Raw genomic sequence first — 27,052 nt, 5'->3', positions numbered from 1 at the left:
TGAAATGAGATTTAACAGGCTGCTGACCTTAAACATGGTATTCGGAGAACAGAAACACCAATAAACATCTGCACCCTGCCAAGCACTGCTTCCTCCTTGGGAAGTATCAACACAATCATATGGAACAGGTAAGATAATTCTTCATGTTGAAGCACAGCCTCATGCCAAGTAGAATATATTCACTCTTGTCTATGGCACAATTTTGAAAACCTCTAGAGAATCTGAAAGATCCTCCAAAAAGTATAATTTTTTACTCAAAAATAATCAGTTTACTCAAAAGCATAAGTTCTACTCAAACTGAACCTTAAACTGTTAATCTGACTTTTAACTAATCACTGCAAAGTCAGTGCAATAATCTTATGTTCTGAACAGCATGTCAGTTTGTGTTTAGTATGAACAGTTGTATGCCAAAATAAGTGCTTTTGCCAAAGAATTGTATCTAATGGGACATACCAAAGGGGACCATCACTGAACCTGAGGATTAGATCTGGGAAAAACAAAATTCTTTTTCTATTATGCATTAACAGCTGGCTTTTGCAAGTTAATAGTCAGGTTATTTTAATTTTTAATTCAGGTCAGGCACATTAAAAAACTCATCATGCTTCTTCCATCAAGGGACTCACAGTTTCCTGAGTGTATTTTTAGAGTTAAATAGTCCAGGCTATTAAAAAAAGATTTCAGAGAACTTTCTGCGAGAGAAATTGTGTGAGATCTTGGTACCTCTACCAAAAAATACAAATGTGTAGATGAAATTACTTAAATATATTTTATATTCAATCCAGATTTTTGCCCTGCTTGATGGTGAAATCAAAACTTGTTTAAGCTTATTTCAAAACTCCTGATACTACATTAAAAAGTCTGGTTTTATTGTCTCTCTTTTTTTTTTTTGCCTACTTGATCAGACTTTACCAAGGTAGGAATCTAACCAAACTGCACCAACAGCTCAAACTACTCTCAAGGTAAAGAGCTATGTGGACTCTCTAGGCTATTCTTATAAGCAAAACTAAAAACCAGAAAATAAAAGAAAGCAGAAGCTTCTTAAAAATGTAGAATTTATGCAGTAAATAAGTAAGAGTAAAATAGGCAAGAGGCAAATTTCTATAGCTCATTATCTCTTCCCTAAAATTAAGTATTTGTGGCAGCAGCAAATGTGAAACAACAACTCTGCTACTGAAGGACTCAAAACAGAGGGAAGAGAGAAAGATAAACTTGGATCTAAAGATGGGAGAAAGTCAGTTTGCTGGGACTGAAAAATTTAGCATCTCACCATGCTACTTTACTTTAGGGAAGAGTAATTTTTTAAAATACTCTGTACCCTCTTCCCTAAAAGCAGTTGTGGGGTATGTACAGCTATAAACTAAACCACATTTAAAGAAAGATTTTTACAATTCAAATACTTAGAAAAAACCCTGCCACTTCATGCTCCATACACGTTGTTAAGTACTAATTTAAATAAGAAATGTCAGGAAATCTTCTACACACTTAAGTTTGTCAAAATTGCTCTTGCCTTCAACAGATGATTCTGGTTTCTGTGATTGGAAAAGTTTGACATTTTTTATTCTAAAAACAACATGACAGAATCTTTTTCTAGTTTAAAAAAATCCAGAAATTGATTGTAATATATAATTTAGACCAAAAATGACTGAATGAAGGTGAAAGGTTGCATTTTTCAATTGCTATATTATTAATATGTAGATAAGTTGTCAAAGCAATTATTGTTTTGCACTATCCTAGTGTACCAAATACCAATGACCAAGCACTTATTTCCCAAACTGGGTTGTATAACAACATTCACATTAAACAAAGTTATTTAATACTGCAAGCCAGTCCACATTCTAAACTTATCTCCTCAGGTATGTACATCCCAAAAAGCAGGATTGGAGCTACCCAGAACTGGTGAAAATGCTATTCTATTGGGACATTGAAATAAGTACAGTCATACTACAAGAGCTCTGCTTCTGAAATAATTACTTACAAAATTGTTTACATTTTTGTATTTACTATCATACTGTATTATGCCACTATCAAACATTATGTACTTTTCCACCCAAAAAGAAACCAAAACAAGAAATTGAAAACAAATACACAGTTAAAACAACCCAGTCACAATATCCTCCAAAATTAACAACTACACAGCCTGAAAACTTCACTTGTACTTTTGGCCAAGTACTTTATTGGCCAACTGTACTACAGTGACCATTGTATTATATTGGCCAGTGCATGTTTAACATGCCAAATTAAACACAGTAGTACTGCAATAAATAGTTTTTACATTGTAACATCAGAGTGACTAAAATTCAATATAATTCTCTAACCCATCATATAGCCTGCATTTAGTTCTGGGGGTGTCTCACAATCTTAATGACCCAACATTAATAAGTGTCCTTCTGGAGTAATGTCCATATCAGTCCATTTGATGATTTCCATTGACATCAATAAATTTTAGAATTAATCTTCCTGCCTGTCATGTATCTCCTGTCATCTCTTTCTCCATTTTCACAATGTATGTGATGTAAAAAAAATACAAGATAGCAGTAATTGCAATAGACACTCACCCTATAGAAGGCAGTTGTCAGGGGTAGCAGTGCTGCAGCGATGCTGTATTCTTCTGAAGATGAACAATCCTGCAAGAAAAAAAAACAAAGAAGAAAATAAGAAAAAAACAGTTTATGCACTGCAAATTCATTTCTGCCTTATGGAGTCCCTCTGGCATCCTCCTGACACAAAATGGAATCTTTAATCATTCGATATAATGTAAAAATAACACATATTTATGTGTATGTATACATATATATATATATATATATATATACATCTTTCTTTCTATCTATCAATGTATTTTCTCATGATTTCTCCTAGATGGGTATTGCTGTGATTCTTCCCACTTTAGAAATTTATTACCCAATTTCTCATTCATATGTCTGAAATACAAATTCACTGACACAGTTTATACATAATAAGGAAAGTTTTCCTCATTTAGGAAACAATAAAAAGGTAGTTTGCTTCCATTTGGGTCAAGAGCAAACCTGACTAAAATGGAAGTGATGTGATGACCAAAGAATGCCCTTTCAAAATATCTACATGAAGGAAGTGACATTTATGCAATATGAAATAATCACCTCCACAGCCTCTACAAAAGTTTGGCACAAGGTTAACTTTAAAAGAAGATGAAAACCCATTCTCTTCAAGTCTCTGAATGCCTCATTCAACAGTCAAGTGTGTCATTCATGTCTCTCTAGGCAGAGAAGGGTATGCCAAAGTAAATCAACCAGTAATTGTGCTGATGAAAGTCCGTAATAAAATCACGGAAGTCTTTTAAAAGAAAGCAGAATTGGAATGTAACTTGATATTTAAAAAACAAACTACTTGAATTTTTATGACCATAAAAAAAAGAACAAAAAATACCCAAGAGTTAAAAATTATACTTTTTAAAAACGTGATCAGGTGTTTTTTCAGTAGCTCTTTTTGCCACTACTAAAGAACACAATAATGCACATACTCGTACAGTTGACAAATGTATCACCATTGTGCCCCTGGATGATCGATGGACAACCAACATTTCCAGTTGAACAATTAATTTTAAAATTGTTAACATCATTGTTACAGTGGGCACCCTGCAACTCAAACCACTCCTGTTAACTGTAACAACTGACCAAATGCCAAAATTGAAATATCTCAAGTGTTCCTCTGCTAGACTTTACATTTATGACTTCAACATATCAGTTATCTAAAACAGAGCAACTAGCAGAAACCTGGCACCAGCCAATTGTGATAGCAGAACTATGAAATCTGCTTTACAAAACCAACAATGTTATGGATTATTAGGATGTTATTTGTATCCATCTCATTCTTTTTCTTAAATGGCTGCAGAGTGACTGTGGATTGCAGGTTTAAAACAACAGACCAAAAATCTCTTCACAAGATTATTTTGCTTCTCATCATTTTAAAGTCTATTTTAACCTTTATGATTTCTCAATAACTAATCCTTCATCTTCTTTTGCTTTAATCAAGCTCACCTAAATGGAATAGCAATGTCCATTATAGTTAAATACAGCAGCATTTAGAAAACTGCTGACACATTAATTCTGAAAAGGGACACAACCAGTTCACAGTTGTGAAGGTTTATTTCTGCATAGAGTTACTGAGGGTTCCAATGTGTCTAAGTCTGCACAAATGCCTGAATGCTCACTGTGCATGGACAACACGAGTTTGGCAAGGGCTCACATTCCATAACACACTTCCAACCTGGTAGAGGAAAACTAACAAAAATAGACACTGAAAAACTCAATAAATGTTTCAATGATGCCTCTTGGTATTGCAACACGTATGTAGCAAACCCAAATTAGTTTGTAAGATCTCAGAGCATAAGGCTAAAGGACACAGCCTCAGCTGCTTTCAATTTTCCATTTTTGCATTATTCCCTATTGTTATCCACAGCCTTAATCCCCATTTGGAAGTTAGCATACATATTTTTAGCTCAATATATGATAAATATTCTTAGAACTTTTTCACTTAACAAGAATGCTTCCCACTTAAAATTTGACTTTCCAATCTTTAGAAATGTGCAACAGCTTTCAAAGAAATAAATATCTTATTTCTGTACATGATTATTTATAACCAGGTATAAAATAATCCATCCTCAATTTCAGGTTACCTACTTAATCCCTTAGCTCAAATTATTTGAAAGAGTTTGGGCTTTTATCCAAAATATACATAAAAATATCTTTATAAAAACTGAGCAATGTATCTTCACCTAGAGAGCATTCAATACTCCAAGAGCTAACATATGTCTCAAAGATATATATCATCACCATATAAACAACACATTAGATTATTTTTCCATTCCTTCCTTCAAGTATGAAATTCTCCACATATTCCATGTCAGCAGTACATGGACTTGTAGTGTGGAAGTATTACCTCTCTATATTTTTTTTTCTTCTCCTGTATATGACAAGGAATACAAAATTATCCCAGGTAGGAATAAATTGCAACACTGTTGTTTTAAGATGAGTGGAAATAATTAATTGTTTACTTGCATTGTAGCTGCAAGACAGAATGCCAAAGTTAAAAGAGATGTTGCACTGAAATCTGAGCTTCTCAATTTTACAGACAAACCAAAGTACTGGAAATGTCATATACGTGTTGTAGGCAATTAATTTAGACCCCTGAAACAATGCAATCCAGCTGCCTTATATATAATGTCTTTACCAATTGTGAAAAATACTCTTACTGCTGCTACAAAAGTAGACAAAAATCAAATACCATAAAATAATCAAAGCTTTTCCACCTAATTTGCACAAAAGGAAGCTGAAACACATCTGGGAAACAAAAATTATTTTCAGCAAATTAATCACCAAAAAACCAATGTCCTTTGACAGTGAAATACAGACTTCCACCATGACATATGCAGAGTACTGCTTTGAATGTACGCCTAATTGAGTGAAAACCTGGCACATTGCTCTGGCCATACTGATCCTATATCCAGACAGTTGCTGAACTCTGTAACATATTGGAAGGGTTACAGAAATTCGTGTACACTTGAAATAACTTTGCTACGCTGAATTGACAAGTGAATAATAAAAGCAGAATGTTTTTCCTTACATCACTTTGACAATGCACGTGAATTACTTTTATACTCCAGTCAGTTTAAATATGCAGCAAAACTTTGGTGGTTCCATATTGCCATTAGATTGCAGAGCTGAGAGCTTGGAAGTTACAGATTTTGGCTGCTTGGCTGGACACATGGGACTGATACGGGGGAGCTTTTGGAATCTGATAGGTGGCTTAGGCTTCTGGTGCTGGAGGAGAGAGTCAACTCTGCTCCTCTCTCTTGATTTCAGAACAAGCTGGAATGCTTGCTTGGAAAGCAAGGTATTGCACACCATCAGGAATTGTACACTACCTTGAACTGTACATCATCATGAACTGTACATTATCATGAATTGTACACAATCAGGAACTATACACCATCATGAATTGTACATCATCATGAACCTGAGATGCCCTCTGCAGTGTGGTCCTAGTGATGAACAGGAATTCATCAGGAACTGTACACCATCAGGAACTGTACATTATCAGGAACTGTACATTATCATGAATTTTACACCATCAGGAATTGTACACAATCATGAACTGTACATCCTCATGAACTGTACATCCTCATGAACTGTACATCATCATGAATTGCACATCATCAGGAACTGTACACCATCAGGAACTGTACATCCTCATGAATTGTACACAATCATGAACTGTACACCATCACAAAGCTGAGACACCCTCTGCAGTGTGGTCCTAGTGATGAACAGCTGGGGAAAGTCACCCCAGGAAAAGATCTTCCCTGATCTGCTCCTGGACATGCAGGCTCAAGAAGGCTGCTAAGCCCCCTCTGATATCCCACAAGAGCAAGCCCAAGCCGGTGAAGCACCACAACAGTGCAGAAAAATGACCTTTTTTCTTCCATTAAACAACAACTTACACTCAGGGATTTCTGATTTCTCTTAGTCACATGATAAAAATCTAGAAGACATGTATAGAACATCTAGATAATATTTGAGGTGGAATTTTCTTCTTAAATTCATCTTGATATTCTCCCTCATTAACTGCTACCTGATACAGCATCTTCCTGCATTAAAACCCATTCTGCTTTAGGCACTAAGCTTTTTAAACACACCCCACATTTTTAATAATCTGCAGAAATCCGAGTATGCCAAAAACTTGGGATCCAATTTTGCCTTACTTTCAGGAACACCACAAATACATGGAATTCCCCACAGGCCTGACTATCACATGAAATCGCTGTAGCATGCAGTGAATGCATCCAAACTAAAAAAAAACTAAAAAAAACTAAAAAGCTGGAAATGGCAGCACTTGATCCATACCTTTTTGGCAGCACAGGAGGATGCGTGCATGCTCTGTTAAAAATGCTGCTCAACACTGCACTGTCCCTCCTGAGAATAACTGAAGTCAATTTTCAGGCATACAAAGAGCATTCATCACCCTGCAGGACTAAGCTCAAAATGAATCCAGAAAAAAAAAAAAAAGAGCCAGAAACTTTAGGGTCAGATGTGTTTTTAAAGCACTAAACCAAGAACTGTTAAATCAGCACGTGTAACTATGTGCAGAACATCAGCTACAAGTTACAGGTGAAACATTAGTTACAAATTCAACAGATTACTTCACTGGTGTCAGGTTTTAATCCCAATTCTAACAGATGTATTATGTGGGCAGGGTTTTACTAAATCACAGAATTTTTATTATTGATGCAGTTTATATTTTGGAAATATGAACTGTCAATCCTAATGCACAAGCTACTACTTTTGTCTAAAGCAGTAAAGGAATTCAACAGCCCAGCTTGGAAAAATGTTTTGTTTGCTAAAAGGAATAGAGATTTATCAGGTAGAACTGCAGTGTTATTCATAATCATGCCTTAATATTAATGAGGTTATTTTTCATTTTTATTAGATAAGCTGCATAGATCTTACTCATTCACCTAAAAATTCATCTTCTCATTCATCTTCTTCATTCAATTAATGCAATTGAACTATTACAAATGAGTTTTCATCAAAGAAATCCTCTTCTATGTAAACTGATGTTACCATCAATGTCTTTTATATTCAGTCTTTGCAGAATCAAAAATGCAAGTAAATAAACTGTCAATTCAAAAATATCAGATTATAGCTAATATAATTATATGCTGCCTTGAAAAACCACAGTCCAACTTGGAACTTCCAAAACAACTTTTAAAAGTATTTAACTTACAAGTTTTAACTTCACAGATAAAGCCACAGTTAAAATTACAGAGTTTGCTGAAATAAATGCCAATATGAATATAATCACTTATATTACCTTTACTAGCATCCCATAATTAACATGAAAGTTTAAATATTACTATTAGAATCATAAGCAAAATTGCTTTTTTTGGTGAAAATTCATGCACATTTGCTTTCTTGCTAATATTCATACAGAGCTTTGTCTGGTGAAGTCACCATCAATGTCAGCTGCTGCTCTGCTTTACAGTGGGATCAAACTTTTCCTTTTTTTTGTTGACAAAGGTGAAATCAAACCTTATTGAAGCAGCTACAATTTTATTAAGTAGAACTCTTCTGGGACCTGAGAAACAGGATGAAAAGTAGACATATTGAGAAAGTCCACAGAGCTGACTACCTTATCTTTTGACAGAACTGTAAGAACAAATTCAAAATTTGGGAGATACTGCCCTACAAAATTCTCATTATTTTTAAAACTTCTTGTCTTGATAAGAGTGTAAAGAGCTTTTCATAAGTATTAATCTGCAAAAACCAACTCTTCCTTCATACATGACCCTAGTACATTTTATGTGTCGCTCATTAACACAAGCTTTTAATTTTATTTTGTATTCTGCCTAAACACTGGTGCAGAGATTCACAGTTAATAAAACCAAGACAAGGACACACTTATTGTCTTTGTCTGTGGTTTCCAGGTTTAACACTGATCAGACCTCTGGGCTTTTGATGAGCAGCTTCTCATTCTGCTGCCTGGGCTGACAGCAAACTGAACACCAAGTCCAGATCTCAGACTTGACCCGTGCTCTGAATTCTGCCACATGTAACAATTCCTTCACCCTCTATGGTCATTTCAGAGTGATGCCAGTGCAGAGGACCAAGGAACAGCACCCAACCCAGGAGAATCCTCACTGATTTGTTTTGACTTTTTGGTCTTTCTGCCTGATCAGAAGCTTTTGCAATGACCATTTAATTAAGGAACCCATCCTGTCAGCAACAGGATGCAAGTTATTGTAGAGCTGTCATTCCAGGCAGGAGACCCAGTTTTATTTGAGGTATTCTACTTCCTGAGGAACTTCATGTTTGTCTTCACCTGGCCCTGAATCATCATAAGTTTGCCTGCCCTTGAAGCACAGTGGTATAAGGAACAGGATTCAATCAAGGCAGAGCAAATGCAATTACACAAGCACATAGAGTTCAATGATTTTTAAGTTTCCTTTTGCTTTACTCCACACACTCACAAGCTAGCAAATGCTACAGATTTTCTCTGTGCAGTCCCATCCTACTCCTGATCTCACAGCAAGTGAAAACAAGGAACAACATTTCACTCATAGGAGAGCTGTCAAGCCCCCCCCAACCCCCACGCTTTCTCAATAAACACATTTCCGTCTAGGCTTGAGGTTAGTCATTTCCTCCTCCTCTTTACAAATTACTTCTAGGAGATCAGGAACCTCCATTTTTATGTGCATAAATCACACATTTGTCACTGTATTTTTCTGTACCCTAGAAGCCTAAAAACATGTAACTTTTTTTGCAAGATACTGATAAAAACAAGAATGCCATCCCTCGCGTCTCAGCACATCTGAGTTTCTTTAACAGAAATGCCATGCATGTTTCTGAATACTGTCATGAGGCCCATGGCAATAAAGTTCAACATACTCAGGCTGTAATCTTCTCCCAAGGAAATGGTTGGGATGCCAAGATGCCTTTTGACTTTTATTTCACAGCAGGGCTTCATTCACAGTGACTCTGTCCAAACCTTAAACTACACCAGCTGTGATACAAGGTCCTGCACAGCAATTTGTAAAAAAGTTTTGACAAACAACACTCAAATGATAGAATACATTGCAATTCACGATAAAAAAGTGATCAATATGCATTAACTGCTCAGTTGGAGGGGGTGATAATATATCTAGGAACTGCAGGGTGCTCCTGGAGCCCTGGCAGACCAAAACACTTCTGCAGCCGCTACAAAACATTAACATAGGATACTCTGTAAACTGCTGTACAGACAGCCTGTTTAATTGAGTTAGGGAACAGAGAAATGCTTAAGACACTAAAAGAACTAATAAAATAGATGCCTTATTACAGTATAGTCCAATTACATATTTCCAAATCAGTTCACAAGTACACAGGATACATCCTTACTCCCAGCAGCATCTCCTCTCCTAGATTTTAAAGCAAAAACTTGCAAATATATATACTTTCATAAACTTTCAAATATGTACTAATACATTCACCTTGCTTAACTTTAATTTGACTGTTCTTTTCTAAGTTTCATGTGATTTTCCAATTTCACATACTTTTAATAAAAATGCATCACATCATCAGAGCACATTCTATACAATTTTTACAACTTAACAGGAATGAACTCCTAAAAAAAATTAATCAGATTTATATGGGTATATATGGTAAAGTGATTCACTGAAAAATCAGTTTTTCACTTTAGAAGAAAAACATTTGGATAGAAGTGGAATTTTGCATCCATCTTCTGTCATGCAATGAGCCGACGCTCAGTTCAGAGCAGCTACCAAAAAATTTTGGGTCTAGTTCACCATGGAGAAACTGAACAGTGTCTGATGAAATGTAACTTGGAAGTAGAGCTCACTGAAAATTTTCCACTGAATAGCACGTGATAGCAAAATAATTTTTTATTTATGCTAAAAACCCTCCATGACATCATAGGAAAGAGAACTTCTAATCCTTAAGGTTCTCCCCTTGGGAGACTCAGTCTCTTGGCAATTGATTTTCTGGAGAACCAGAAATGAAACCTTTGACAAAAATTCAGAGAAGGCAAGGAAAAGGTTTGGGGGAGCTACAGGCTGGACAGTAGGGAGCAAGTCCTCATAGAGAGCATTTCCAGACACAGGAAGAACACAAAAGTGATTTAGAACACAAAAAAACAACTGACCAAGGAAAACAGGATCATTTTCTTCAATGAAATACCAAGCTCTGTATCTAAGGAAAGAGCAGCCTGTCTTTTGCAGGCTCCTTTGGTACCCTTGGGGACAAGCTGGGAGAGAAAGTCTGGAGGAAAGAGTGGAAAACTGACTGCATTGTCAGGCTCAAGGTTTAGCAGGCAGGTGGTTCTGAATCCTCTTTTCAGGGCCTGATACTGTGGTGAATGTTTTCATCAACAACATGGAAAATGGCTTGAAATGCACCCTCATCACATTTCTGACTGACACCAAATCTGGGAGAGAGGTAAACATGCTGGAGGGCAGGACTGCTGCTGACTGGCATCACAGCCTGGCAGACACAGACTGAAAGAGCCTCCTGAGCCTCCCAAAGAGAAAGTTCTGTACAAGGGACAGGGTAACTCCACGTGGAAACATGGACTACAAAGGGAGAGCACTAGGAGCCATGTATAGCTGTGCTATACATGTCAAACCAAGTAAAAAATCCTACAACATCAGTCTCACAAAGAGTTATAGCAGGGGCAAAAGAACAAAATAATTAGGAAGTTTATGGACCTGAACGAAGAGACTATCAGGAGAAAGCACAACTGAAAGAATCTCAAAAAACCTAAATAAAGATATAAAAAGAGCATGTTCAACCAACAGAGACAGAAATTATTGGCAAGAAGGCTGATGCCAGTTTTATGTATCTATACCTAGGTCCAATGCATCCACAGGGTGCAGGTGAACCCAAGCCCATGTTTGCCTGGCTGTAGCACTGCCCCTGGCAGAGGCATTTTCCACCAACTGCCCACAGTGGGGTCTCTTCAGTACATACTTGACATCATGCTGCAGGACAACTTTGGGCCTTTTAAACCAATCTTGACATTACTGAAAAGCTTTCCTCCACTTTTGGCAGGGGCACCAGATGTTCTGTGCACAGCTGCACCAAAGGACAACAGGACCGACACTGACCAGCTGCTCCTGGAAGAAGTTTTCTTGGATCAGCTCTGCTGGTGCAGCCCCATTTCTGGATCCATGAAACAAGTGTCAGCTGCTGGAAGAGGATATTTCTGGGATGACCTGCAATGGCTGCAGAATTTCAAGGATGACAAGTGGCGTTTTGTGGGTTTTTCTGAGGAAATTGTGATTAAAAGGTTCTGAATCTCGAATCCAGCCAGCGAGGGCTTTTCCACGCTCAGGCACAGATGACACACCGAGTTAGCTGTGCTGGTGAACTTGACAGAACCTAAAATCCCTCCTGCCAACTCCACTGCCAGACCTCTCTGCTCCTTAATAGGCTGGAATGTAAATCTCCAGTTATGTTTCAAAGAGTAGTGCAGCTTTAACAACATTAATGGAAGCTGCTGTAGAAATTGCTTAATCCAAAAACCAACCTTGAAGCAACAACCAGAATTAGGCACACTGCACATCATGAAAAAATCATGTTATTAGAGCAGTCATCAGACATATCCCATTTTTCTGGAGAAAAGAAATTCCAGCCATAAAGTCATTTCAAGGGTAAACAGTTCATAGAAAAGAATACTTGAAGCAAATTTGGGAACTGGAAGACATATGTTGTGCATGATTAAGTAGCATGTTGTAGAGCAGTGTCCACCTTGATTAACACATCAAATCTGTGTGATCAAGGAAGAATGTTGCTACAAAGCCTGAAAAGCCCAAGAGATTCTGAGATTTCAAGCCTGTTTGATTTAGTAAAGTGCTCCCTCCAAGACAGCATCCATCAACTGAATATATATTCTAATACAAATATTTAAACTATGAAAAAGGAAAACACAGAAAATAAAATATTTTCATTTAACTTAATGTTAAGTATTTTCAACTTTCTGATTCTACTTTTCAGTGCATTGACAGCAGCCACCTCTTTCATACAGACACGGGTTTTATTTGAAATCTTACACTTTTTGGTAGTTCAATGTACAGGAGATGTGGGGACTGTTTATTATGAAACATTTATTAAAAATTAATTTCTTTGTAATTAACAAAATGTTTGCTTTTCTAGGAATCCAAGTGAAAACAAGCATGAAGCATTTTTTGTAAGAGATAAAGGCAATGGAGAATCAGTAAACCAATTGTGAACTGGCAATTGTAGAACTACCCTCAGAATCCTTCCGTCTTAAAGCTTGCTGAATTGATCTTTTTCTTTGAATTGATACATTTAAAAATGGCTTCAGGAAATAAGAAGGTTAGAATTCCAGGAGGTAATTCCTCTAACTTTGGTTATAGAAGTGAAAAAGTAAAAAAAAACCGTAAAAGTAAAAAAAAAGTGAAAAAGTTAAAAAAACTCCCAAAACATATTAGTTGGTCATCTAGTTAAAGAAGCATGTTTGGATGTCCTTAAAAAAATTCCTGTTCTCTGTAAAAACTGTTTGGCAGGGCAAACACAGCCAAAGGAAAGAAGACATCCTTGAGCTTGCTGCTGGGATGAAAGAGGCAGAAGTGCACTAGCATTCCTTCCAGCAAAATTATTTCTTTGGTACAAATTCTAGGAAATCTTGGTACAAACCCTTTCTGTTCCACAGCCTTCTAAACCATTGCTAGTAGCAACATCCAGCTAACTAGCCACAGAGAAAGCCATCTTTGCCAGATTTTGGATTGCCAGCTAATCCATTTTAAAACCGTGACAAATCTTCTCCTAGGCTATCTGATCTTCCTTCCAGAAGGTTTTGTTCCAAACACCTGTTTTGTTCTTATTTCATTGACATTTCAAGAAAAAATGCAGAAAGGGTAGTTCTGCTATGTAATTACAGTACATGGCAAGGAGAAGTTTAATAAAAACTTCTGTACCTTGGGGTACAGTGAAATACTGGTGAAGTTCTAAGTCCAAACTATAATCATACTGTTTGAAATTCTTTCCTCACAATTCATATTTAGAGCTTTCAGAAGGGTGAGCCAGATTGCAATGGCTGGATAAAAAAGAATGGGTAGTGAAAACAAAAACTGAGAAGTTCAAGCATTAGCAATGGCTTTGGCATCCCAAAACCAGCATGACTCCAACTCCAGAGAACACACAAGCAAATCACCAATGAGTGCAGAACACAATTCTGAAGATCAACAGATAATTTCTGGACAGTGTGGCATTATTGAGTGCACATACTGAATGAAACACCCTGTATCAGCAAGAACTATCAGCCATGTACAATAAATGTGATGACTCCAATGATAATTATTTCTTATCTGTGTCTCCTCCTAACAAGAAATATGAGTAGATATCCTGATGCATTTGACCATCTTCTTGTTCCTTTTATCTTACCATAGTTCTAAGTAGCAAAGAAACCCTCAAGCTTTCAGGAAGACCATCACTATCACAGCTCACATAAATCCCACAGTACCCCTCACCTTCTCTTTCAGTACCACACTTGTGTTGATGCCACTTTTTGTCCAAGTTCCTCATGCTGCTAAAATTTTAGATCTTGTTCTTTCCTGTTTTTCAAGGACATTTAGTAATGCAGCTTTCTGGTTCAGTCCTGTGAGACATCCTGCCAGGTGCTGCTAGTCAACAACTTACTCCAAATTTCAAATACTCTTACTTACCACCCTTCTTTCTTCTTCAAATCCTCTCTTATGCACAGAAACTAAATTAATGCATTTTCTAAATGAATACACAGGGTGAGAGCTGGCTGCATCAGCATGACGCTGCTGTGTCATCTGCTGGAGCCCGTTGGTGCAACGAGACATGAATGTGATGATGCAGCCAAAATTCACCACTGCTTTAACAACACCAGAGGTGCTACAGACCTGATTTTGATGAAAATCTCTACAAAATACCTTATCATTGAACTGGCTGGAATAATTAATTATTATTTGCTGGACTGATTTTAAATTAAGCAGTTCTGATGCCTACTGTTTTCATGTGCAGGTTGTATCTTGAATTTGGAAATTAGAATATTACTAACAGTGTATTATAATGCAGACAAAGAAAAATATAAAGTTTCTAAAGAAGAAGGGCTGAAAATCATAGCACCCTCATAATCCAAATTGATTTTAAGTTTATTATTAATATTATTACTACAGTTATTATTATTACTAATAATACAGTTATTTTTATTATTATTATTATTATTGTTGTTGTTGTTATTACTACAGTAAGAGTAAGATCTAGAAAGATATTTCATTCCATATACTCGAAAAAGATAGAGAATATTACATGCCAATTGTATGGAATTTACTTAGGTATAACAAAGGATTTGTATTCTCTAAAGCGATGTTTAACCAATTAACATTCCAAGTAAAGATTTTACAAGGTGTTCAACTGACTAAAGGACTTAATTTAATCAAAAGAAGCTGGGTTTGTCCTCAAAAGTCAAATAATCTGTATAGAAAATCAAATCAATTTGTTTATTTACAAACACTGTGGGTCTTTAGACTGTTAAACATCCAATTCCAATTCTTAGCTCCCAAGTGGAGTTTTGGACCTCAGAGTTCAAGAACTAGGGGAGAGGCGGAGAAAGGGGCTTGTGGGATTTGTTTGTTTGTTTTATCTATAGACATTAGGTAAAGTAATTTTTAAATACTTTGTTGGATCACTAGATTCCAAAGCCTGCCCCCGTGACTGAGTACAGGGAGGGAATTACTAAAAATAATCCTCATTAAAGCATGTTTACATGGCATTTTCCATGAATCCTAAAAGCCAATTAATTTAAGTCATAATTCTGGGCTGTAATATTGAAAAAGAATGTGAACAGCTGCAAGAATTTTTTACAACATGTGCAGATTGTCAAATGCTCTTTTGTTTACACCTTTATTTTGTGCTCTTGTTCTAGAATGGCACACACTTTTAATGTAACAGCAGAGGTAACTCTTTTACTGTAAAGAATTGATCCTTATGCCTTTTTCTTTAGAAATCATTCTAAAATGTTACACAGTTCACTACTGTTTGTTTGTCATATTAATGTATTTGTCAAAGTTTACACAAGATACTGACAAACCCCAGAACTGGCTGTGTTTTATGGTATTTATCTCAGCACCACACTTCAGTTTTTGAATGCAAGTTGCTGAGATCTCAATTGTTTAAACCAAAGGTTATGCAAACATGACAGCAGCCAAATGATTAGAAGGCTTTGGATATTCCATCTTCTGTCTGCTTCAGAAATGACTGCATGTGAAAAATAATGAGGCTCTTGCAGCCACCCATTAGGAATTTTTATGCAAATTCCTGTAAAATCAAACACTTAGAAACTTCATAAAATTCCTTATAGAAACAACAAAGTAAACATGTCCACCTGGCATGTTTCTCCTGGTGGCCAGGGCAGCACACCTTGCAGAAATGTCTCACTGCAGCTTCTCCACCTGAGCTTACCAGCTGCTTGAAGGGTGAAGTGCAGGGGAAGGAAGAGCAGACACCACAACACATAGGAATTCCTTTTCCTAAAAACAGACTGTGCACATGTGGTGCAGTCACTGCATGGGTACAGCAAATCAATACCATGCAATATTCTGCCATTTGTACACACTGAATGGCACTCAGAGCAGATGAAGTGCATGTACACATAATTAACAGTGTTTTATACACATTTCTATAAGGAATGATGGACCTATACTGAAATACACTTTATAAACATACCTAACATCTTAGATAAAACCAAAATTCCATGTGTTACTTCCTCCTTTTTAGAGATATAAAAACTATAAAAACAGAAGTCACTGATTTCACATAGCCTGTAATATCAGCAAAGGGCCTCTTCTTTCCAACATGAAAGACTTTTTGTTTTGGTTTGTTTTTTACCACCTTTCATCAGTTCACCTCCTTCCCAGCCAGGCTGGAGAGCAACTGCACAGCAGCCCAACACAATTCCTAAGCCAGACTTGTTTTATTTACAGCAGTGAGCAGAGCACAAACACATGTCTGCTTTTCATCACGACGACCAAAAATATTCAGAACATGGAGTTATTAGGGACACTTGGCAACCACAAGGCCACAATTAGCAGCAATGATCACTTCAGAGCAGTCAGAGCTTACCATGCCAACACTCCAAGGAGCTCCATGGCTTCAGTGAGGTACCTGTGTGTGAGCAAACACAGGGGAGCACATCCTGCACCAGCAGCAAATGGGAGAGGGTTGCTGAAGGCCAGCAACAAGGAGACATCCACGAAGAGTAAAGCCTGAGTAAAGCCTGAGTAAAGCCTGCTCCAGCTGCCCAACAGCACAGAGACCCATCTGGGATGGATGGGTTTGTAGCACTCTCCTCACCCTGCTCAGGGAAATTCCCTTGTGAGCCCCAAAGCTGCAACCAGCCAGAGGAGCTGCTGGGGCCACTGCTCATGTGTAGTTCTGCTTGTTCTTGTATTAAAAAAAACACCCCCCTATCATTTGATATTTTTGTAACATATTAAGACACTTAAGACAAGGCTGGCCCTGCTCTGGCATGCCTCTACACATGATGTGCACACACTGAGGGCAGGAGGAAGTGTGTGGACACAACATGTTGTGGGCAGAAGCCAGGAGGGAGGGGAGGGACGTTGAAGGCAGATGCAGGAATGGACAGCACGCCATGGGACTCTCATTTCTGCTAATCCCTCTCTTTTCCTTTCTTTAAGAGTCTTGTGCAATAGCCATGCAGGGCAGGCCCGTGCAGAAGTCAAGATTAACAGAAGCAGGGGCTCAGAAATCTGCAGGAAAAAAGCAATTTAGGAATTTCCCTGCCACACACGAGCTCATTCCTGAACAGCACTGCTGACACAGCCCCAGTGTGACAAGCAGCCATGATTTTCTGCTGCCTGGTCATCAAAAACCCATCCTTGCTAAAACCACAGAGGCAGTTTGACAGAGCTGGAGACACCCCCTGGGGCATGGGCACACAGGCAGAACCAGCCAGACACCTCGCTGGGGACACCCCTGCACACACTAATGTCCCCAAGGATGCCACAGGGAATTACCTGGACACTGTCACTGACACAGGGAGAGTCCTGGCCCAAGGAATGGTTGCTGCCATGCCAAAGGGGTCACCTCTCTTGGCACCTGCAGTGTAGGGAATAATGACTGGCCTTCCAGCAGGGGTAGGGAAGCAGTGCCATGACAGCAGCACACACACACCCACCCCATGATGCAGCCTTGCCAAGAAATCAACTCTGTTCTCTGGGTTTGACAAAGAGACACCCTTGACTGCAATCTCCCAGGACTCTGCAGCCATCCTATGATGAGTATAACAAACAGAATGTTCCTCAGAGCAAAGGAAGGAAAAATGAAAACTGATCAACAATACAATCTTTTACAGTGTATTTCCATTTGTTTTTTTCAGAGAAATTATGTGAGCACTATCAGTTCAATGTCAGTACAATGATATTCTGGCACTGTGCAACCTCCTGGGAAAAAGACATTATCAGAAATATTCAAGAATAGCAACTTATTTTACTAAGTCCAGAATTTTATAGGTAGATCTCTAAAAAGTCAGCAGGATGACAGTGCTGTTATTTCAACTTTTTGGAAATCATGTATCCTCTGATACATGGTTTTGTCTAAACCATATGATGTGACCAAAAAGCCATACCAAAATCATGTTAAGCACAATACAGAATTAAACCTGGAAGCTTAAAGCCCAAGCCTTAAACACTGGAATCTCCTTTCCCCCTCACTTAAATAATACCATTACTACATCTAACATGATGAGAAAGTTCAAACTGATAATTACTGATGAATTAATAGAATTAGGTGTGGACCTGTTGAACTCTCAGGATTTCTCTTCATGTCTGACCTTCTATGCTTTAAAATACCTCTAAATATTTTTAAATAGTGCTGTTTTTCAAACATGAATTCTGAGACTCTGCTTCCAGGAATGCAAGTCAAAATGAGTAACAAAAGACAGGTCACGAAATAAAAATCCAAAAGGGGAGAAATCTACTGTAACCCTCCAAAATAAAGATGTTTAGCAACATAGTTTTCAACATAAAATATGAGAAATGCTATCTCATGTAACCTTCATATTGCCAAGAATTTGAATCATATGACACACACACCGAGCTGATTTTCTCTCAGGAATAATAAAATCTTTCTTGTTATTGAACAGTATTTGCAAACCTCCGAAATCTGAGAACTGAATGATAGGTTTTTAAACTTTATCTGGTGGCAAAATACAATACAAAAGTCACTTGCCTTAGAAAAATAAATTTAGTATTAGTTATAGAATGCCACTGTTTTTAATTTTGCTTATCAAAGTTTCTTTCACAACAGACTGCACAGCAAGTGCTACAAAGAGGCCCTTCTTACACTGTGGCACAGAAGTGACAGAAGTCACTGAAGTGACACAGAAGAATCACAAGCAAAGTTCTAGAGGCAAAATAAATCAGTATTATCTTCCATCTGCTTCTGGCCAATGTTGGAGAACAGATGATGGCCCAGATGTGCCTTTGTTGTAATCTAATAGAAGTTACATTTTTAATTTTGTCCTGGTTGCTATTAAGTTGTGTTTCACACTGTACACTACAAGTATACTTCTAGAATATTCAGTATAATCTATTTGAAAGATAAACACCTGGTTGTTGCCACTATGGAAAGCCACAGTGATCTACCTAAAGCACTGAAACAATGACTAATTAGTTGACTATTAAAGATATTCTCTCAGTTACAGAGGTACAACATGTGTTTACTGGCACAGATGTGACACTGGAGCAGGTCCCAAAGCAGCACTGGTGACTCTGTAGCTGTCAGATTAAATCACATCACAAGAAGACCTCACTCCTTCCCTGCAGCTTAAGACCAGAATTTTGAGTATTTACGTATTTATCAGTTTTATGCACAATTTTTCCACTTGAACCACATTTAGATTGATAATCCAGATGTCTGGGGCAGATGTGTTTTCCAATTTGACTCACATTTGCCAAACAAAAGCATTAATACGCAGTTAGGCAATATTACTGACCAACATCTTAGAGGCAGTGTTGTACTGCAGCATCCTGGAGCTCTTCCTTTGAAACATAAAGTTTCATCTGTTCCAACTACCCAACAAAGGTGTCCTGCATTATCTGAAGAGAATCTTTCCCCAGAAATAAATTTTCTTAGGAAGACTAATTGTTACTGTTAAATATTTTATGCAAATTGCTTTGAATATATTTTTAATATCAAAATCATTTCAGGTCATCAAATACTATCCCCACAAAGTATTCAGGCCTCTTCTTGCTTTTACTACCATTTAATTTACCAAATTAAGTGCAACTACATTTCAAAATACAGCGTTCACTTTTGCTGCCAGAGAAAAGTTAGAGAGACAAATGAAATTCTGGACAAGTTATGACTGCAATAAATAAATGGAGAAATATGCAAATTGAACCTTGAGATGGTTTCTACCATGATTTCTGAACAAGTATTAAAAGTACAATGTGTTGTTGAAAACATAATTACATAGAAGTGTTTCCCTGCTAAAAAAAAAGGGCTTTATAGTTGCAAAAAGTTAAGTATTTTTTTCTGAGATTTCTGCAGATGTTATTATAGAAAATTAAAACATAAAGAAAAATGTTTGAAATAGCAATTTATGTGGAACTGCAAATTTTTCTGAGGTAACCACAGCAGAGGAGAGCAAGTCTGACTGAAATAGTGTTTAGAGCTATAATTTCACATTTTTATCTGCAGTAGTATCTGTTTGAATAAACTGAATTGCCAATCAATGTTAAGCTGTCACAACACTGCAGTTTTTTTAGCAGTAGTTTAGTCATACAACATATGGAATAGAACACAATGCTCCTGCTCCTCTAGCAAAGGTAATAATCACTCTGGTAAGACAGGCTGATTTAAATGTTTGCCACAGGACATGATTTTTCAGGGGAAAAAGTCTTAATAAGAGCACGACAACAAAGTTTTCAGCAAGTGGTCAGTGATAATTCCTAGCAGAGATAAAATAAAGTGACTGGGAATTTACCTGTCCTCATCAGAAGGTATCTGCTTTCATCCATGACCATTACAATCTCCAGGTAATTTTGATCTTCCTACTACTAAAATCTATCAGAAATACTTCTCTCTTTTCTATTTCAGCAGCAGTAATTGCCAATACCTCTCAGACACAGAAGAGCATGTTTAACACTTGAATACTAACTTGCTGCATCATACCTCACTTTAACTTTATTTGTAAGGCCTCCTACAGTCTACCACAGGTGCTAAAGAAGGCAGATTAACATGAAACTCTAAAACACTATTCCACAAATCATAAGCCTATTACAATCTGTAGGTTCTACCTGTTATCAGTTGAAAGAAAAACAGTTTAAAACAATATCCCTCTTGGACTGAGAGAACTCAAGCTGACAACCACCAGAGATGTGGCAAATCCAAGTTTTGCCATCTCTACAGAAATTGGTAAAATACCACCCTCACTTCTTCCCAGCTGCAAAATGGCTAGATCAGATCCTTGGGGAAATACAGCCTGAGGAATTGTTCACTAAAATCAAAAGCTATTCACTTGAAGCAATAGTAGGAGCAGTTTATTCCAGTTCCTTAATCTCTTCTCAAGCCAGACAGACATGAGACCAGCAAAAATATACATGGTGGGATTATCACAAGCATTTTGTTAACATACTGCTCTTCATGCGCAAAATGAGTATACAGGGGCTCTGAAAAAGCATCTGACCTTTATTTTTGTGGACTCCACTAAAAAAGAGATTAAATTCTACTAAATGAAAACACCTGCCACTAGACAATCAGAAAAATCTTGACTAGCAATGGAGGGCTCTGCATTAGACTTGCAGAGTGCAATCTTCCTGATTTTGTAACACCTGGCACTTCACAGTAAGACAAAGAATTCCTAGAAATGGCCAACCTGCATCTCTTCTAATTCTTAGGTTTTTGTGTCTTTTAACAGACACTGCTTAAATTACTTGGTCCTATGACCTGCAGCTCACAGAATTCATGTGTCTACAGCAAAATGCTGACTTGCTGCAGCCCACTGCAGCAAGGGCAAACTTATTTAACTTCTTTTTTCTTGAAGTGATACAGGGAAGCTCCAAAATGTCACAATTTACACATTGTTTCAAATAACACACTTGAGCAAAGTGCACAGACAAATTATAACTCATGGTTTTATCTTAATAAATAACTTCATATGTCATAGAAGTAGATGTTAAAAATACTTGCTTCCAACTCACTGCCCAGTGTCAGGAGTTCAGATGTTTTCATGTTGGCCATACTTACTTCTGAGAAGTGAAAACTTTCATTTCATATTTTCAAAGATATGAAAATACTCTTGGTGGGGGGAGGGAGACATAGAAACTGTGCCTCCTTATTTGATCTACAATTCCAGTAATTCCCCTGCATAATTTGAGTTATATTTGCTGGTTTTATTGAAGGAAAATAAGCCTAATTTTTATTGAAGAAAAACAAGCCTATTTTAATTTCAGTAACTCTTTAGTCAAATTCATTTCCTTGAACTTGAGCTCCTTCTTGGGCCTTGAAATCACTGAGATGGGAAGAAAAGCTTTTCTTCCAGAGCAAAATTGGCTTTAATTATTTTATTAAAAGGTGATGTCAGTATTTCTTTCCTCAGAAAAGTAAATTTCATTTTCTTCTGCTATCATTTCTCTAAGATACAGAAATAAAGGGGATTTGTATTTTGTTCCTATTGTCTAAAAACATCTGGATGTTTTTTTAACCAAGGAATGATTGAAAAAGTAAAAGCAAAATCTGTGACATGTCTAGACAATCCTGCCTTCTGGTTTGAAAGAAAATTTCTAGCTCTGGAATACACAGCAGGTGCAATATTCCATTAGTCATGATTTTGGACAGAGAAATAGAGTTTCACAGATAAATTCAATTTTTCTTCCAACTCTAAGGCTAAATTTAGGACTTGGAAAAGGTGAAGAACTGTGTCAAAAAGCAGATTCTAGGTGCTGTGTAATTTTAGCCAGTCAACTTCAGTTTTCATCTGCTGACTGCAGTAGTTTTGCTTTTAGGAACACTGCTCAGACAAAGATGGACTTCTTTCACAATAGCAGAAAAATACCTTACTGTGAACAAACAAAAAAAGGCAACAGACAGCAAAACTTGCATTTGATGGTGACCTGAGGTAGCATTTGCTCAGTTAATGTTAATTTATTTCTACACTTCAGTGAAAGTGGCATTTAGCACTCACCTTTTAAAAAATGCGGGTCAACCTCTTATAAATTGTTGCAGAATAATTTCAGAGGGTTTTAGGTTTGAGGAGAGTGGGATTAAAATACTAAGGCCTCCATCAAGTCCCTAATTTGATACAATAACTTAGACAGGGTCAACATAAGAAAAATTATAACCAAATGTGATCACATTACAAACTAATAAAAATACCTCTACATTCTCAGACAAGAGGCATGTAAGAAAACATTTAAGACTATAAAATATTTCAGATGATGAATTGAGAACAAGTGAAGGTAAAAAGGACAAAATATTGAAATGAAAGTCAAAAGAAGTCACCCACATATTTTGCTTTCATAGGTAGCTGCCCCATATGTTGATGCTTATTCAGCACATAATAATTTGTCAGTAGAATTAAATTTGGAGATGAACTGCAAACACTTGCAGTGAGTTTCTGACAAAGTGTGACAAGCAGAACTGCACCATGAGTCACAGAAGCAGAAACTATGCTTTCTTAAACTCTGTTTAAACAAGGAAGGCAAACTTCTGAGAATTTTAAGTGACCAGTGGTCGATACACATTTTAGGAACTCTGGGTTGAAAGTGACCTGGAAAAAGCCAAGACACACTCATTTAAAATAAAGCACTTCAAGCCATTAAGTTAAATCATTTTACTATGTATCAAAACTAAATTGTATCTAAGTTATTAATAGTAGGAACAGTTTTCTGCTTGTCATATCAAGCAGATCTGTACAGACCTGAATGTTTTATTCTTTCAACAACAAAATATCCTCAATCCACCATCAAGCAGTATCTCCCACATCACTGTAGGATGTGGTTGAGTAATTTAATTATTTTGCTTCTCCACAAGAAGCAAATTTGCTCCTCCAAGCAATTTTGCTTGTCCTAATCCTAAAGAAGAGAAAGACAACCAAGACCAAAGCCCTGCCATGCTGTACCTGCAAAGCACAGTTCATCATTCTGACGATGTAGTCGAACTGCTGGTGGTCCAGGATGGCTCGGTTCTCCTTGACGTGCTGGCCCAGCTCCTGGGTCAGGCAGTGCCGAGCTGCTTTGCCCTTCAGGGCTCTCAGGGCTGCAGGCAGCGTCTGCAGAGAGTAACATCTCACTGATGGAAATGGAATTCAATGGCTCTACTCACACCGAACAGCATTCATTTTTTATTAAAAAACTGCAAGTGACAGTAAAGAACAGCTCTGGAAATTATCCATTAGCTTGACTATCAAACTTTCACATAATGGGTGATTTAGCCTGAGTTACCAAGTACTAAATTTTCCCATTTTTTTTTCCAAATGCATTAAACAGCATTTCTCACCTACATCTGTAAATAGAAATCCAGGCATTCAATGGATGTGAAATCAGAAATGGATTACTGTGGATGAAAGCAAGTGCTCTGCTCTGTACAGCCAGGCCAGGACTGGAGTTTGCCTGTCAAGGCTGAGCAGCACATTTTGGGATAAGCAATGAATGACAAATGGGTTTAGGAGTGGCATAGCTCTCATAGCAGTGAGGCCACTAGATTGTCATGAAGTTTATCCTAAACCAGGGCCACCAGAGTATTTATATCAAAGTTTTAAAATGCAGCAAATGCTACAACAGTGATTACCAGCTGTGGCCCTTTAGGCTAGAGGTAAGAAAAGGCAGCCTATTTGCTAAGGAAAAATTTACCATATAGAGGGACAAAAAACCCACTGAACTTGCCCATGTGTCTGGAAGTTGAATGAGGTTAAAAACTACTGTGCTCTGCTTGGGTAAAAACTCTTTAAGAGTGTTACACACTTGATTAGGACTTTTCCCATGTGACACCATAACTCATAAATTAAGCAAAGCTCATTTTCTATCTTGATCTGCACAGCATCAGAGATATACAGGTGGTACTTCTTAAAATAATTCTATGTATAATTATTTCATTTGCAGAATTAGATTTGATTGTAAGTTTGAGTGATTTTTCTACAATCAATAACAGAAAACTCTATGGACAGCATGTACAAAACCTGGCAACTTCTCAGTGAAGAGAAAATAAGAATCTCAGGGATAAGAGTACACTAGCAGATTTCAGTGAAGGCAGACATGCCAAATATTTATATTCATCTCTGAGTTCTATCATATTACTGGCTTTTAAAACCAGCAAGATTGACTGTACTGAATATTTCCAAGGAGCATTGGCTGTTAAACACCAAAGCACATTTATATGCCTTTTGTTTGCATTCCTTCTAATTAATGCTGCTAGACCAATCCACCTCTTAAAAAAAGTTATGCGGACAATGCTACTTACAACAGTAATGAATTTTGCAAAAAGCATTTTCAACTCACCCATGTAGGATTAGAAACAGGTTTTCAAATCCATTAGCCTCGTATTACACACAATATTGTATTTAGATGATGATTTTTATTGCTTGGTTCGTTCATTTAAATGGCCAAAATAATCCTTAGCATTTGTAGCAAGACTTCAAAATGTACTTTGTGATTAGGTCAGTCTCCATTTGCTCATTAACAGAATAGAGAGTAATTTGGGAGAGTTAAAATTTCATTTTATTACCTTTTCAGTCTCCAGAAATTTGTTTTCAAAAATGAATGCGATGCAGTTTCTAACAACTTCCAGCCTTTGAGCACTGTTGAAAACTGTGCTTCCTTTTTCCATTATGGAAACTAACAAAGAAAAAGAAGAATATACATCTGTGAAATGCCTGCAAGAACCACAAAAAATACCACAAATTTCTTGAAAAAAATAATTACTGTGTCCTCCCTTTTATGTTGTTAGGCAAATACCATTTGCAGGCAGATGGGAACACAAGATCTCAAATCTCTGGTTTTCCTATTCCATCTGAAAAGGGGAGTGCTCTGAATTGTAACTGCATTAGTTGATTCTCTTATCTGTTTGTTCTTGTTGTCTCATACAGGCACAAAGAGATTATAACCTCTAACACACTGATGAAATACATAAAAAACCACAAATTAATAATAAATGTGTGTGATCTGCAGTGAGTTACATAGCCTTGCATATTTTGTAGCAGTAGATAACTATTTTTAGATGGCCATGACAAGAATTCTGCAACATGGAATTAAACCTGACAAACCTGTTCTCTTATCTTGATTCCAAACTGTTGAGATCCTTTTTTCTTAATCAACTGTTTTGCCCTGATTTTACAACAAAATTCAGAAAGCAAGAACTAACATTCTCTTTTTCTCTATAATATCAAATAAATAGTAACTTAATTCAGGCTATGCCTTTCTAGTAGATAATAATGAGCTACTTATATCCAAGGATTCTGAGACAGTGTTCAGTAGGGAGTGTAATAGTGAAAGCTGTTCCTCAGGAAAAAAAAAAAACAAACCAGCAAACCCCCTGCTTTGACACAGAAATTAATTTATTAAAAAAAAGCCCCTTCTCTTGCAACTAGCCTTCTGAAGAAAGACAACAGAACGCAACCACACATCCTTTAAATTTTCTGTAAGTATCAGATTCAATGATACAGTCAACAGCAAAGCAGGTGAAGAGAGTTCATCCTCTTCTTGCATAAACCCAAAGAGAAACAGGCCTGGGCAGGGCCTCAAGAGGCCATCTAGTTCACCCTGCTGTCCCTAGACAGGATCAACTCTATTTATGTTATTTCTCATGTTTGTCTAATATGTTCCCAATGTTCTGTGATAAGAGAGACTCACTCCATGGCTACACAAGAAATCCACTCAACTGCCTCACCATCCTCATTTTACCATGCCTTGCTGACAAATAACTCTATTTTTGTGCTGCAATTAAACACATTATTTCTTATCATCACAGATTATTCCCCTTCTTTTTCTCTCTGTCTCTTGTATAATTGAAGCCTGCTATTCTGTGTCCCCTCAGTCTCCTAGTTTTCAGTCTAAACAACTCCCCATCTTTCCTTGTAGGTCACATTCTCTGGACCACTGGTCATTCCTGTTGCTTTCTTATGGACTCCCTCCAACAGAGCCAAAAATGGAGACAGCCTTCCAGTGTCCAAACATGGACACAAACATCCAGCTGAGGTCTTACTGGGCACAATGAAAAGATTCCTCCATGGGGTTCACTGACTGCAATCCTGTTTATACATCCCACTAAGATGTTTGGCTTTTTTGCAGTAGCTTGATATCGCTGGGTCATGTTTGCCCTACAGTCATTAAAGTTCCCAAATTAATTTCTGAAGAGCTGCTGCCTAGTCAGGCGAGCCTGCCTATGCAAGTGCCATACCTTATTTGAAGAAAAGCAGTAGAGAAGGAAAGAATTCATTGGAGTCTTGTGGTTAGATACGTAATTTTCAAAGATGGATTTGAATTCTTAGCCCATCCTTCAAAAGTTTTGCAAGC

At 37.2% G+C, this 27,052-nt stretch overlaps 1 protein-coding gene across 7 annotated transcripts in view; it reads right to left on the bottom strand.

Moving 5' to 3' along the window:
- The window catches only part of SBF2 (SET binding factor 2), a 229,782-nt gene that overhangs the window by 61,430 nt on the left and 141,300 nt on the right, over positions 1–27,052 (bottom strand). For all 7 annotated transcript variants that reach the window (XM_063158476.1, XM_063158478.1, XM_063158481.1 and 4 more), the window contains exons 15-17: positions 25,266–25,375; positions 23,665–23,814; positions 2,556–2,624 (exon numbers count right to left, since the gene is read on the bottom strand). In XM_063158476.1, coding sequence (XP_063014546.1) covers positions 2,556–2,624; positions 23,665–23,814; positions 25,266–25,375 — 329 coding nt within the window. The remainder of the gene's footprint in view (positions 1–2,555; positions 2,625–23,664; positions 23,815–25,265; positions 25,376–27,052) is intronic.

This window comes from Melospiza melodia, chromosome 6 (assembly GCF_035770615.1).
Source record: "Melospiza melodia melodia isolate bMelMel2 chromosome 6, bMelMel2.pri, whole genome shotgun sequence".
Lineage (NCBI taxonomy): Eukaryota > Metazoa > Chordata > Aves > Passeriformes > Passerellidae > Melospiza > Melospiza melodia.
This window is presented reverse-complemented; position numbering and strand designations above follow the sequence as displayed.